Source organism: Panicum virgatum, chromosome 9N (genome assembly GCF_016808335.1).
Source record: "Panicum virgatum strain AP13 chromosome 9N, P.virgatum_v5, whole genome shotgun sequence".
Lineage (NCBI taxonomy): Eukaryota > Viridiplantae > Streptophyta > Magnoliopsida > Poales > Poaceae > Panicum > Panicum virgatum.
Genome location: NC_053153.1, coordinates 76,127,150 through 76,141,058, shown reverse-complemented (window position 1 = coordinate 76,141,058; position 13,909 = coordinate 76,127,150). Strand labels below are relative to the sequence as shown.

General features: G+C 52.3%; 2 protein-coding genes and 1 long non-coding RNA gene across 6 annotated transcripts; all 3 read right to left on the bottom strand.

Annotated features, from left to right (window-relative positions):
* Positions 1-300: 300 nt before the first annotated feature.
* LOC120690603 (ras-related protein Rab11D-like) lies at positions 301-2,541 on the bottom strand. The gene is made up of 2 exons (XM_039973314.1): positions 2,261-2,541; positions 301-972 (listed from the first exon to the last, which is right to left on the bottom strand). Exons 1-2 carry the CDS (start codon positions 2,473-2,475, stop codon positions 534-536), a joined length of 654 nt encoding a protein of 217 aa, XP_039829248.1. The 5' UTR covers positions 2,476-2,541; the 3' UTR covers positions 301-533.
* A 2,946-nt stretch (positions 2,542-5,487) lies between these two features.
* Positions 5,488-9,124, bottom strand: LOC120690602. 3 transcript variants are annotated; one of them, XM_039973311.1, is made up of 5 exons: positions 9,055-9,124; positions 8,516-8,868; positions 7,305-8,430; positions 7,006-7,152; positions 5,488-6,134 (listed from the first exon to the last, which is right to left on the bottom strand). In XM_039973311.1, exons 2-5 carry the CDS (start codon positions 8,576-8,578, stop codon positions 5,626-5,628), a joined length of 1,845 nt encoding a protein of 614 aa, XP_039829245.1. In that variant the 5' UTR covers positions 8,579-8,868; positions 9,055-9,124; the 3' UTR covers positions 5,488-5,625. The 3 variants fall into 3 exon arrangements, with proteins under 3 accessions (XP_039829245.1, XP_039829247.1, XP_039829246.1); XM_039973313.1 differs by having other exon boundaries at positions 7,305-8,376; XM_039973312.1 differs by having other exon boundaries at positions 8,516-8,862; positions 9,055-9,078.
* An 871-nt stretch (positions 9,125-9,995) lies between these two features.
* Positions 9,996-12,977, bottom strand: LOC120693524. Of its 2 annotated transcripts, XR_005683007.1 has the most exons (4): positions 12,618-12,970; positions 11,663-11,749; positions 11,364-11,457; positions 9,996-10,349 (listed from the first exon to the last, which is right to left on the bottom strand). It is a non-coding gene; the product is annotated as an uncharacterized LOC120693524 (long non-coding RNA). The 2 variants fall into 2 exon arrangements; XR_005683006.1 differs by lacking the exon at positions 9,996-10,349 and having other exon boundaries at positions 11,266-11,457; positions 12,618-12,977.
* Positions 12,978-13,909: the final 932 nt, after the last annotated feature.

The window sequence follows — 13,909 nt, the reverse complement described above, 5'->3', positions numbered from 1 at the left end:
ATGGGCCCACTTCTCAGGCCCAGGGATCCCTACTACAACAGACCACCACTTTTTTTTCCCTGCTGAGCTAATTTTGGTGCACCCAGCGTTTCTATTCTTTTTTTTGTCAGCTGATTTTCTATCGTCTGGGCCTGTGGCTTCGACATGGCATTTCTATTTCTTACATAACATTTCATTTCGTCTCTTTCCTGTCCCTACTATTACCTACAGTCCTCAAATATGGATTGCACATGATGTCAGGAGGATGGTCCTGAGCAAGGCAAAAAAAAAAAAACACTTGCACCATCAGAAACCGACTGATATCTCAAAAACAATCAGTGCTATGGATATTTCCAGCAGGAAAAAATGTGTATCAATCAGAGAACAGCAACACCAAGACATCAGAACATCCTTCCCCTCATGTCACAATTGTGACAAAATCTAAGATACAACAGTGGTTCAACACAATCAACCCGCCAAAATCTGAGTATTTCGGCAGGGATATACGACCAAACAATATTGCAGGGATATATTCAACACACAATATAGAAGCATCACATGGAACTACAGCACTTGCTCTTCGGGATTTCCTGCGCCGGACCTGGGACAAGGACCTTCTTCCCTGGCATTGCTGGGGCAGACCCATTGCTCTTTGGCTCGGACACCATGTTCTTCTTGCTGTGAATTTTGAAGATCTCTGTCAAGACGGTTTGGAAAGCACTCTCTACGTTTGTTGCCTGAAGTGCAGAGGTCTCCAGGAAGAAGAGGTTCTCCTTCTCAGCAAACTCCTTGGCATCCTCAGTACTCACCGCCCTCTGCTCCTCAAGGTCGCTCTTGTTGCCAACTAGCATTATCACTATGTTCTTGTCAGCATGGGCACGGAGTTCATCTAGCCACCGTGGTATATGATCAAAGCTCTGGCGCCTGGTGATGTCATAGACCAGAAGAGCTCCCAGCGCACCTCTGTAATATGCACTTGTCACGGCCCTATATCTGCAATAGTTGGGTGTAGTCAGCATGACATGTTGGTGAAGAAAAAGGCAAAAGAAGTGATAGAAGGCAGGTTCAAAGATCCACAACATTAAAAATGAGAACTAAACATGCTAAATTCTGAGGCCAACGATATGAATCAGAACCTAATGCAGTAACACATGAAATACTTTTCATGAGTCAGAGAGTCAGCTCCCACCGATCAAAATTCTAGTAGATGGGCAATTTGGTAATAGCATAGAACTAGCAGAATCAATGATACTAGCAAGGGCGATTTCATGTGTACTCCCTCTGTCCTGAAATGTAAGTCATTCTGATATTTTACCAGATTCATTGAACATTCTCTGAATCTAGACAAACTGTATGTCCAGATTTATTGAACATTCTATGAATCTGGACACAGTAAAACACTTCCAGGATGACTTACATTTCAGGACGGAGGGAGTAGGACCTAATTATGTCTTAAGGCTACACTAGTATGGAATACTTGTTGCGAAATAATTAGATGCCCCTTGAATAATAACAACTTCACAAGATTTTGTGACCAAACAAGGAAGCAGTATGACATGGTGCAGAAGCAATTGAGGTCAAAATCAACCAACTTGGCAATCTTCCCATCATAAAGGTCTCCAACAAAGAATTTCTCTTTAAAGGCTGTAAATTGTTGCAGAGCATTTCATAGTACACCCTGCATGCTTATTCATTTGTTGTACAACAGAATCGCCAGAAATTTTAAAAGAGTATTGTCAACTCGTGCATTTAAGTCTGTCAGGTATCAGAGAGCATGAGCAAAATATACAAGGTAGCTGCGAGTAACTCAAAAATTGTTTTTTTTTTGCAAAAAAAAAACAGAATTTGATTAATCGTGTTGCCATCAACTCAAGATCGAGCTGTCAAACAACTTCTATCGATGCAGAACTACTACCAACTAGCTCACATTTACTTTCTCAGTTACGGTTTCTAAACCACAGAGTAAGTAGCAGCCAACAGAAATGGTTGGCAAGCAATCCACCGTAAGCATGGAATTGTCAGATCTAATCACGTAGCATCACATTCTACTGTTCTGGTGAGGTAGGTGGGAACGCCGCTAAAAAGCAAACACTTCCGATCCGCAGTAGAGATCCACCATTGCGCTCAACGTTTCTGCTACAGCCTACAGCTACAGACCATAGAGATCTAATGTACGAGAGAAACAGGTCAAAAAACATGATTTCTGCACGAGATCAGTGGCTTAAGCGGCGGAGAGGATCGGAAGCAGGGTGGGGAGATGAAGGGATGGATCGGCTAGTACCTCTCCTGGCCGGCGGTGTCCCAGATCTGGGCCTTGACGCTCCTGTGATCGATGACGAGGGTGCGGGTCTGGAACTCGACCCCGATGGTGGCCTTGGAGTCGAGGCTGAACTCGTTGCGGGCGAAGCGGGCCAGGATCTGCGACTTGCCGACCGCCGAGTCGCCGATGAGCACCACCTTGAAGACGTAGTCCACCTTCTCCCCGGCCCCCGCCATGCCCTCGCCACCTGTCCGCCGGTGCCGCTCCACCCCGGCTCTGCTTGGGCTCGGGGGTGGGGGGGGGGGGGGGGGTGGGGGGGTCGGGAAAAAAAAAGAGAGGAGGCAGCGGCGCTAGTGGTTTTTGAAAGCGGGCGAGACGACACCGGTCTCGCAAGTCGTGACTGTGAGGTGACCGAGGAGGGAGCTCGGAAGTTGGTGCTGGTAGCCTTTGCTGCTGGTGCTGGATTTCCTCGAACTTTTGACGAAACTGCCCCTCAATCTCCCCGTCTCACCGAACTACCAGCAATTTGTGCGTCGTGTTAGAGTGTCGCACACTCAATGGTCAAGGTCATCCAGCTCGGGTTTTGTTTTGTGAATTGTGTCAGTGTGTGTGTGTTGTGCGTAGAGATGCTGATAAGAATTTTGGAGCGAAGCTGATCGCAACCTGTCGTAATGATTCTTTGGACCCGATTAGATTACGGCCTTGTTTCTTTTTAATTCATAAACGCAGGCACCTTTCGGTAAAAACAAAAAGAGAGAGAAAAAACAGCAGCGTGCGCAGGGGCGAAGCTATGTTTACTCTCCCTGGTGCACATGCACCATGGTGAAAAACAAATTTCCTACTAGTTGACTGAAATTTACCATGTAAACTACATTATTTCACTAAATGCAATGGAGGGTGCACCAGGGCCAATTCTATCTTAGCTTCGCCACTGAGCGTGCGGCAATGCCATGATCATTTCGGCACTAGCCTGCGGGCGTGGACGGCACGCTAGAATTGGATGTCCATGTTGTGCTGTCTGCTTGGCGCGGGCATGCTCGGTTTTTGCTCGCTCCTATAGCAGGAAGAACTCGCACGTCGTGTGCATCGCGCCGCGCTCGTGCCATGAAGACCTAGCCGGGCGTCCTGCTGTGCGGGCGGGGTTGCCTGCCGGCTGCGCCCGCGCTGCGAAGTGGCAGTCGGCAGCATGGGAAATTCGGCGTGGCGAAGAGCACAACCCGTGGCAGGCAGGTTGAGCAAAACTCTTGGCAGACGGGCAACTGGGGACATGTTCGGAGTGGATTCAGGCGTGGTTGATTTTCAGTGTTCGAGTAGATTGGTTCTCTCTTGTTTGTGAACGCCAGGCTCTGCTCCGACCGGCCGTCGTCTGCGATTTGTACCTGCGTGATGGTGAAGCAAGGCCATCCCGAAGCTCTCCTCGCTTGGTAGCAACCTTTCTCGCGATTTTTGCGCGTCCGTAACCCCGTGAAGTTGCGATTTTGTTTGGATCTCCGGGTGGACGGTATTTGGTTTACCGTCCACCCCCGCAGAAATTTCTCGATTTTATTTCTCCCTTTACAGACCATATCGGAGCCTGAAATTTCTTGTGCTACCGAGTCACTTAATCCCCTGTTTACATGTTTTTTCTCACGATTTTTGCGTACCTCTAGACCTGTGAGATTGCGATTTTTTTATCTCGGGATGGACGGTATTTTGTTTACCGTCACCCCTTGCAGCGATTTCACTTTTTCGTTCTCCCGCTACAGATCGCTTCGGAGAGTGTAACCTTGTGTGATGTCGACTACCCTCGTTCCTCGATCACATGAATTTTCTTGTGATTTATGCGCTTCCGTACCTCCGTCGAATCGAGATTTTCTTGGTCGGCGTTTGGTTCATCGGCCACCCCTCACCAGCGCCATGGACTGTTCTTCGCAAGGTAAAGCCATGCCTTGCAGCCAGACGCTATAGATTGCGCTTGCAACTCTCTGGCATGATCTCAAAAACTTACAGCCACGTAGGCACGTACGGGTAGTGAACTCCTGGTGGCAAGGGAAGAGCTCGACTACGGATCAACCAAACCGGCATGGTGGCCATCGGGCCATTGCTGCTCGAGACAGGAGAACGCTCGACGGCCGGCGGCTGAAGCTACTACCAGGGGGCGAGTGGTCCCGGCATGCGCGTTCTGCACGCGAACTCGCTCACAGAACGTGGCGGACTCCCGGTGGTCGTCTCGGCAAGGGACCTAAGCGCCCGGCGACTGGTGCTCAGGGATGCCGTCGTGCCGGATGGCTCCGCCCCGGCGCGGCGCTCACCATGTCCTGAACTACCAGCGCCGGCGCGCACGGGGGTGGCGATGCGCAACCGGAGGACATGCTGGGACGGGTTTCGGGCACGCTCTTGTGCGTGCACACGTGTCCGGCTCTCGGGCGGCGAGGGAGTACGCCGTGGTGCAGGGGTGGTCGGGGGTCTGAATTTTCGTGCGACGCTGTACCTGCTGGTTTGGTGGGTTCTTCCGTTCCGCCGCCGTTGCTGCTGTTTTCAGGTTGGGTGTGCGTACAGGCCTTGTTTGCAGCCGTCTTCGCTTCTCGTTCGGCACCTCTGCTAGTTTCCATTATCGGCCGTGTTTGGTTCCCCGTGTAAAAATTTTCGCGAAATTTTTTGGTCCTTTGACCACTAATTTAGAGTATCAAATGAAGTCTATTTACAAAACCACCTCCACAACCCCCGTGTAAATCGCGAGACGAATCTAATGAGGCCTTTGACGCGCGATTAGAGGATAGTTACTGTAGCATCACTGTAGCAAATCATCAATTAATTATCGCCATTAGATTCATCTCAAAAAGTTACATTTGTCCTTGAAAAAGTTTTGCAAATAGACTTCATTTAGTACTCCATACGGACGTTCGTCTTTTTGTGTAAACTTGATGGAATGTTTAACCAAACACGGCCATCCTGTAATATCGAGAATCGAACCTGGCTGCATAAATCCTGTTCCTTTGCTCTACTAAATCGATTCTTTCGTTACACTAGTGCTCTTAGCTTTAAAAATCATTAATTAACCTGTAGTCACAAACCGACCTTAGCTCAGTTGGTAGAGCGGACTGTAGTCGTTGCAGATGAATCCTTAGGTCGCTGGTTGGTTCGAATCCGGCATGCCGGATACTTTTTTTCTATTTCTACATTTTTTTTCTCATCTTGCTTGAACTCGTCATTTCAATTCATAAACGCAGGCACCTTTCGGTAAAAAAAACTAGTAAAAAAGCACTTTGTTTAGATCCAAAATTGCCTCCAGTAATGCCAATTATTTATCTCAACATGACATTTTAAACACATGGATTCATTTGTTCTCCCTCTTCGATCGAGAGTTGTACACTCTTCCATGTCAATATGACACGGCGGCCTCATGCTCACTTCCTCGAGAGGCTCGTGCCCTGCCCCTGCGGCCTGGTCTTGGACCTGCTCCTGCTCCCCCTGCGGCTGCTGTTGCTCGCGTCCCTGCCCCGGCTCTTGCCCGACGACCCGGGGCTCTGGTTCACCCGCCGCGGCGGCCGCCTGCGCGAGCTCCACCCGCCGCCGTTCCCGAGCGCCGCCCGCGCGACGCTGTCCTTGGCCGCCTCCCGCGCGCGCTGCGGCTTCACGGCCTGCCTGTTGAGGTACTCGATCCGCGGGAGCAGGCCCGACACGGCCCTGCGCAGCGTGTCGCCGCCGGTGGCGGCCTGCACCGGGTTGCCCAGCAGGTTGAGCGCCCGCAGCGAGCCGTAGTTGGCGACGAGCTGGCCCAGCGACCTGGCCGTGGTGACCCTGTTGAAGCTCACGTCCAGGACGGCCAGCTTGAGCAGGCGGTGCAGCCCCTCGACGTCGCTGATCTTGTTCCCGACCAGGTAGAGCTCCCTGATCGCCGTGCAGCTCGACAGCCCTGGACGCAGCAAGCAGAACGCACGTCAAGAACACAAAGGCTGGAGTAACTCTGAAACCATGCCTACGGGAATCTGCCAACTCCGTAGCTATGCGAAATTCAGAAGTGCCAGGTGAAGGACCGAGAGGTGCAGATCCTAACGGGTGCCAGACATAGCCGAGCCGAGCCAGCAGAGGCCATAAAGGCAAAGGGGGCACTGGCTTGGACCAGCCCGACGGAGGACGTGGGATAAAGTCATGGAGCACACAGATGGAGATGGTTCTGGGAACGATCAGAGTTTGGGGCGGGCAGATCCGCTGGAATCCCAAGGCCTGAACAAGGATTGTACCGAACGGGCGGCACCGGCACAACATGGGACGCGCCGAAGCGTGTCACGGGAGGAGGCTGCAAAAAGCCAGGACGGAGATGTCCGCATCCTATCAGATATCTGAAGCATGTGGCATCCTATCCCTATGTGGCCTCAAGACACCACACGTCCAGACGCTGCATATGAAATCTTGAGGCTCACAGTTGAGCTGGACTCTTTCCCCATGATGCCTGGCAGGGCAGGAACCCTAGGCCCTGCGGCGCGGCATGGACCATCCTATGGCTTAGCACGAGGGAGGATCTGACGACGGAGATCTAAACGCCAAACATCCAGGGTGTCAACACTTACTGGTACTGAACTACTGATACGTGCATTGAACAAGATTCCTTGGGCGCAAACTGACTCTCCTTGGCACTGTTGTTTTCGCCTGACTCGTATTCAGATACCAGGCAGGAATGCAAGATGAGTGGTAGAAGTAAAAGCAATGCTGCATTGCCAGGGCCCCGGGCATGCACTCTACATAGAAAAAAAGAGTTGCCAGGACATGCATTCTTGCTTGCTTACCATGCCCGATCCGTGAGATCCGGTTGTAGCTGAGGTTGAGCACGCGCAGCCTCGTCAGCTCCCGGAGCCCCTCGATGACGGCGATCTTGTTCCGCGACAGATCCAGCGAGTGCAGGCCTTTGGGCAACGACCCGGGGGCGATTTGAGCTGCGAGGCCAAAGAACAAGTCTATAGATTAGCAAAGTAACAAACGAAATTTGACTTCAGTTCTATTCTCAAAAGAATAAAGGCTTCAGTTAATTACAGTCCAATGACATTTTGCAAGTAGAATTTTGGGTTCTGCAGTCAGGAGTTGGTACCAATCAAGTTGCCAGACAGATTGACTGCGCGCAGGGTGGAGAACGCCGCGATCGCCGGGACGGCCTTGAGCCCCATGCCGGAGATGTGGGCGACGGAGGAGAACACGTTGAGCGTGTGGACGATGCTCCTCGCCTGGTTGGCGGCCTCGTCCGCCGCGCGCCGCTTCGCTTGCGGGTGCCTCTTGCCGGGCGTGGCCAGCTCCACGATCTCAGAGCATTGCGGGCGGCCGCCGCCGTTGTGCTCCGTGACGTCCTCCTCGTCGACGGCGTGGAACGAGCCGTCCCCGAGGCTGTTCACCCACGCGCTGACGCGTTCCAGCGATGAGGCCCCGGCAGAGAAGGCGACCCACTGGTTCGGGATCGGGTCGACCTCCACGGCCGCCTCCTTGCCCTTGGCGTCCGCGGTGACCGCGTCGAGCGTGTCGGACGTGTACCCGTCGTGCTGGTGGGGCGCGTCCGGGGATGGCAGCGCGGGCGTGGCCGCGCCCGCGCGGTGAAGGTTGCGGTGGCTCCACAGGAACAGCCGCCACCACAGGTTCCGGCTCCGGGACGGGAGCACCTGCCTCGACGACCGCTTCTTCAGCATGACGCCGTCGGCGGAGCACGACGTCCTCACGGACGCCGCCGGGCTCGCGTCCGGCGCGCCGCTGGGGGTGGCCGACCTCGTGGGAGGCAAGGCGTTTAGGTCGTTGTAGGAGCGCGACTTCGCCGCCAGGTCGAACCCTTTCGGCGGCGCAGACGACCTCATCGTCTCGATATTGGAGCACGAGCGCTTCAGCTTTGGCGACGCCGGAGGCGTCGGCGACATGCGGCCAACGCTGGAGGACTCGCCGGCGTCCGGCTCGGAGCTCTTGGCACTTTTACCTGTTCCGTCGATGTTGTAGCCGGCGACGAGGTCATCGTCAGATGAGCCCATCTTAAGTGCGGCCTTGTCGCCGTCCTCGCTACCGCCATGGCCTGCTAACTCGGCGGCTGCGCGAACGACAAACTTGCTGTTGCATGCACGATCGTTGTTCCCGCCTCTGCTGACGTCTAGAGCGTCCGCCATGTCCATGAACTCCACCGGCTTCACCTTGGGGCAGTCATTGCCATTAATCTTCTTGGCGTAAGCGCCCTTGTTCTTACCCTGCCATTGACGAACAAGCTCAGGGTCATTAAAGAAGAACTCCGTCAAAATTCAGCAGCAAATTCAGAAGAACTCTGCCACCAACCTTGGATGCCTTCCTCCTGCCGCCGAGCACGAGCAGGCCGGCGAAGCAGCTCATCTTGCCCATCCCGAGCAACAGTGAGTCACCCGCCACGCGGCAGGCAATTCTTTGGTGCCTCAACGAACTTGTCCAAAACGTTGGCGAGAGAGTAGGTGGAAGGAAACGTTGTTGCGGTTAGCCCAGTGGTTCCCTATGGGAGAGCCCGTCCGGCGGAGCAGACAGCCGGAGACAGGAACGGCGCCTGCAGCTGCATGCTCCCGCGGGCGCCCAGTACGGTGGTTGATGCGCCGGCCGCCGGCGAGCCGCGGAAGGCCAGAGCGATCGGAGAGCCGACCTGGGCGGCCCCTGCCCTGCACCTGCATGCAGCAAGAAGTCTCGGTTAAAACTCGACCAATCTTCGACAGAGGGCAGCGGGCAGGCCGGCAGGCAAACCGATCTCACGGTTGCTCTGCCAATCGGTCTCTCTCAACTGGTGACGCGAGGTCGAGCCAGAGGATGGGAGCTCGGAGACATGGAACGAGAGAGAGATGCTAGCACAGTACCTTGAGATGCAACAACAGTGGGAGCTGGCGGAGGGAGGGGCGGGCCAGGAAGAACGAAACAGAGGGGAATGGTCGGAGGCAACAGGGAAGCGCGCGGGGCGGTGGTAGAAATACTGGGAGGGTGGAGGGGGGCAGAGCGGTGGGGGCGGCGGGGCGGGCGCGCCACGCTGGTCGCCGCGGGAAACGACACGGCGCCGCCGCACGACCGCGTCCGGCGTCACCGCGCCACGGCCCCATCTGGCAGAGCATTTTAAGGGGCTTTGGGCTCTTGCAGGCGTGCAGCCTTGCTTTTGTTTTCAGTTTGACCTCCGCGAGTCAGCGTGATGAGCTCCTGCCGGATGTTACAGACTTAAAGTGCCGGTTCATGATGCTACAGTGTTCGGTGCCGTAGGTTTGTTAGAACTGAACTTTGTTCCATCAGGACGGTCCATGCAGCAAACATGGGCGAAGCCGAACGAGCTGTCGCGATGCCGAACCTCCATGTCCATCCAATCCAGAGCCCACCGAATCATGGAGCACGACGGATCACCGTTCGCCGAAGCTCAAACGGGCAACAAAAATCGACGGAACATGGACGACGGATCGGTGCCGCGCGCAAATCGCGCCCCACGCTCAAAGCCAAAGGAGCGGCTCGCCTAGGCCCCCGGGGGACGTGACGGCGGCGGCGTCTGCACGCGCCGCGCGCGTCTTGTCTCAGGATGCAAGCGGGCCGGTCTGCAGAGGGCATGCAGGCCGCCGCAACTGCCGCACGCACATGCGGCTTGCTCTGCAGGAGCCCGTGTGCTAAAAACTTTCATCCTGCGTTGACCCGCTAGGCCTTGCCGGACACCTGCAGGCCGCCGCAAGCTAGATAAGGCTTGGCACTCAACCGCCGCAACCGCAAGCTAGATAAGACTTGGTCAACCGCCGCAACCACAAGTTAGATAAGACTTGGCACTCAATTAGGAGAAATCATCCACAAGGTCAGAGTCAACATTCAATATTGCGCAACAATCTTACAAGATGCACAACACTTTGCATCAACGTTAAGGAGATAACCAATGGAGAAGGTTTCCTGATTATCACAACAAAGACAGTGAATGGGATACTGAAGTACAGCTTGGCTCCAGAGTTTTTAATGTAGTTTCAGCACGTTCTGCTCTTCTATCTCCAAAAAAAGGAAAAAAAAGAAGCCCGTTCTGCTCTTCCGGGTAGAACACTTCCTTCTCTAGTAGTCAAGTGTCCACGTAGTGCAAGGATCACCAAAATCTTCAGAAGAAAACAATCTTGATATACTTCCTCCTCTTGAGCTGTAACTGAAATATTTAGAAGGAAAAGAACTTGAATATGTCTATTGCATACTTGCTGATGCCAAAACAAATTGACACAGTACATTGCAAAACGGCATGCACAGTTCATTAGTTCATTACATGTAAATTAACTAAACTAACTGGAATAGGGAAAGTAGCAAAACCTGGAATCTTGTGTTGTTTGTGCATAAATGCAAGTTCATTTCAATGTTCCAAGACAAGCAGTACAAAAGAAATGGCAAATGCTACAGCATCATTAGCATGCAGCTCATGCAGTTCCTAACGCAATGTTAGAAAGTAAACAACAAATAAGATAAAAGAACTTCTTTTGGCATGATTATTATAGTCGGGTGCAGATCACACCATTTCTCCTGTCAAAGCTTAGAATTGAATAGGTCTAAAAAAAAAGCTCAGAATTGAATAGGTCTAAAAAAAAAGCTCAGAATAGAGAATCCAAGAGTTAAACTGTTAAAGGCTACGGGTTCAGGATTCAGGAAATATAATGGACTTCATGTGCAATGGTCTACAGTACCTCTTGCTAGCAAGCTCAAGCAAATTAAGCCAGTGGGTAAGCCATGCAAAAAGGCAAGTAGTCGGCCGGCGCCTATAGCTAGCGTGGAAAACAATTAAGAGAGTACTTTCAGAGAACTTCAGATTAGCCATGCACATTGATCTATCTAATTATATATATAACCGTAGCAAAACATTCCATGACATTTGGCAAGCAAAAGCATGCAACGTCTGTTAATTTTGATCGAGCATCTTACTGCATACTAGGCAATCTCTGTGCTGACGTCATGCAAATCCATGAACAAGCACAGATGTTCAGAGATGCCCCTGCAGCTAGCCTATGTATACTTGAATATGTCTATTGCATACTTGCAGATGCCAAAACAAATTGGCACAGTATATTGCAAAAAGGCATGCACAGTTCATTAGTTTCTTACATGTAAATTAACTAAACTAACTGGAATAGGGAAAGTAGCAAAAAACATGACCAACTATGAAAATGCTACTCACTCGATTGCGGATCAACATGAACAAAGAAACTGGCAGCAACGATCAGATAACACAAGATCAGCATAAGTCCTTTCAAGTAGTTTGCAGTGCCATCCTGTGATGAAACAAACACATGGCAAAGGGTCAGATATCAAATATAACTCAAGTTTGTGGAAGACAGATCTCAGTGAAAAGAAAACAAGGCAGCTTAGCTTTACCAGCATTTATAGTGAATAGTGATCACAAATGACAGATTCAATAAAAAAAATTTACAACAGTTTCACCAACAGTTTACAAAAGTTTCACCAGCAGAGACTGACCTTGTATTTCAAGTTATCATGCAACTCCAAGCTCGTCAATGCTGCTACTGGAGCTGTTAATCTTTATGATGTCCAAGTAAGATGAACCTACAGAATTTAAAAGTTAGTATGTTTTTAAAAGTTCACACCTAGTGATTGTGCGATCAAATTTCCAATTTGTTAGAACTGTTGTCTCCGTTGACAGTTCTGAAGACTTCAATTATTCAACCATATCATGCATTTTAAGCCTTGGTTCACACACAACTATGTGGTATTTTGGAGGTGCTCTAAGTGGACAGCATATCCATGCTTTTGCTTAAGCTATTTTGCATGTGTTGTCAGATGACGGTAGGAACATGTTGCTATAACTTGTGCTAGTGTAGAACTGTCGAAGGTGGTCAAGAAACATGTACTCCTAATATAAGGGATATTATTTTGTGCTGATCTCAGATGAATGTTGGCTGCACTTGATGAACTCATTTGTATTATATGTAAAAATATTATCAGTAATGAACTGTTGTTATGCAAGCTGCATGTTTTAATATTATATGATAGCATAAATCATGGGCATTGGCAATTGTATGTTAACAGCAAACCAATCAGTGGCCAAAATATTGGCTGACACATTTTGGCACCAAACCAAGTGCCATCCAAAAAATCTTGTCCAAGATTTGGCAAAAAAATTTGGCATGCCCTCATGTTGGCAAGGTAAATTTTGGAGCTGAACCAAGCAGGCCCTAAGTAACGATTCTTGGCCAGTTGCACAGGACCACAGAAAACTAACCTATCATGCTTCCAATGGATCCTCAAAAATTCAGTAAACTGCGTATTGTCATATATATATATATATATATATATATATATATATATATATATATATATATATATATATATATATAAATTAAATCTAGGATCTAAAAAATCTAGAGAAAGAATCCACCTATCTAAGAACCCACGCATCCACAAACTAGCTTACCCATTCTTGAACCGGTAATGGTGGCGCGGGTCCGGAGGGCATGGCGGCGCCATGAATCAGAGGCGGTCGTGCTTCGGCTTGGTGCGCACGGGACGGCGCGGGTACAGATGCTAGGGTAGCCGCGCGGACTGCAGGGGAGGGAGGGAGGGACATGGCCGGCGCGCAGTGCAGGGAGGTAGGAAGGGAGGGCGGCGCCACGGATTTTGTAGAGCTCTGCATCGTCGGAGTGAGGGAGGGGGCGGCGCGGAGTGCAGGAGGGAGGGAGGAGGCGGCACGGACTGCAGGAGCCGGGAGTGAGGGAGGGGGGGGGGCGGCGACGCGGTGCCGATGGTCTGCTCGTCGCCCCGAGCCCCCGATGCACAGGGAAGGGTAAAGGAAGAAGGCTGGCCTGCAGAACCCACTAGCCTTGGCGGGCTGCATATTTGAGGCCCATTTGCAAAATGCGGGCTGTGACAGGTGTTTGGAATGGGTTTTTTGCAGTACGGCAACCAGGCCGGCCCGCACCTGCCTACATCCTGAGTTTGTCCCACTACGGTGCGCGTGTGCCACCGCACCTACTGCTAGCTTCTCGTGAGGCGGTCACTGTCCGGCGGCATCCCTCCCGATTCCTCCGTTTCTCCGCCCGTACGCACCGAGCGCGCGCCGCACCCGTCACCTCGCCGGATCGTGCAGGCCGGTCTCCTCTCCTGCGAGGTCGGGAGCGGCGGGCGGCATCGATGCCTGCTTTTGCCTGCAGACCGACCGCCCCCGATCCCGAGCAGGTCCTTTCTGCAACGCTCGTTCGAGCACGCAACGCCCGCCGGCCACAGTCGCCACGCGCGAGAGGCGACCGGTCCGGTGTCGCAACCAAAAGAATGGCTCGCGGCCGCCGTTCCTCCGTCCGGCATCACGGAACCGTAGCATATTCCTTCGTCCCTGGGGCCGGACCGGACGGAGGAGTCCCGCGCACATCTCGTACCTGCTCTGTCGTCCTCTCCTCGCGTTCCCGGTGGTGATCTCTCGCTCGGCATCTTTGGTGCGCGTACGTTGTCGCCTGGCCTGTCGCGGCCCGCCGCCCTACTGCACGTACGGCTTCCCCGGAACGGCAGGTGCCTGGTTTCCCCCGCCCGCCGTGGCACATGCGCGCGCATTGCCGTCGCGTCTCAGGCCGACCTGCCTGGCGTGGCGCGCTGCCGCACCGTTCCTTTCGTCTAGTCTGCGTACACCTGCTGCGCAGACGACCGACCGCGCGCCCCCTCTGAAAGCAAAACGTTGTCACTTGTGCAGGGGGAATGCATGGTTTGCACAAGTGG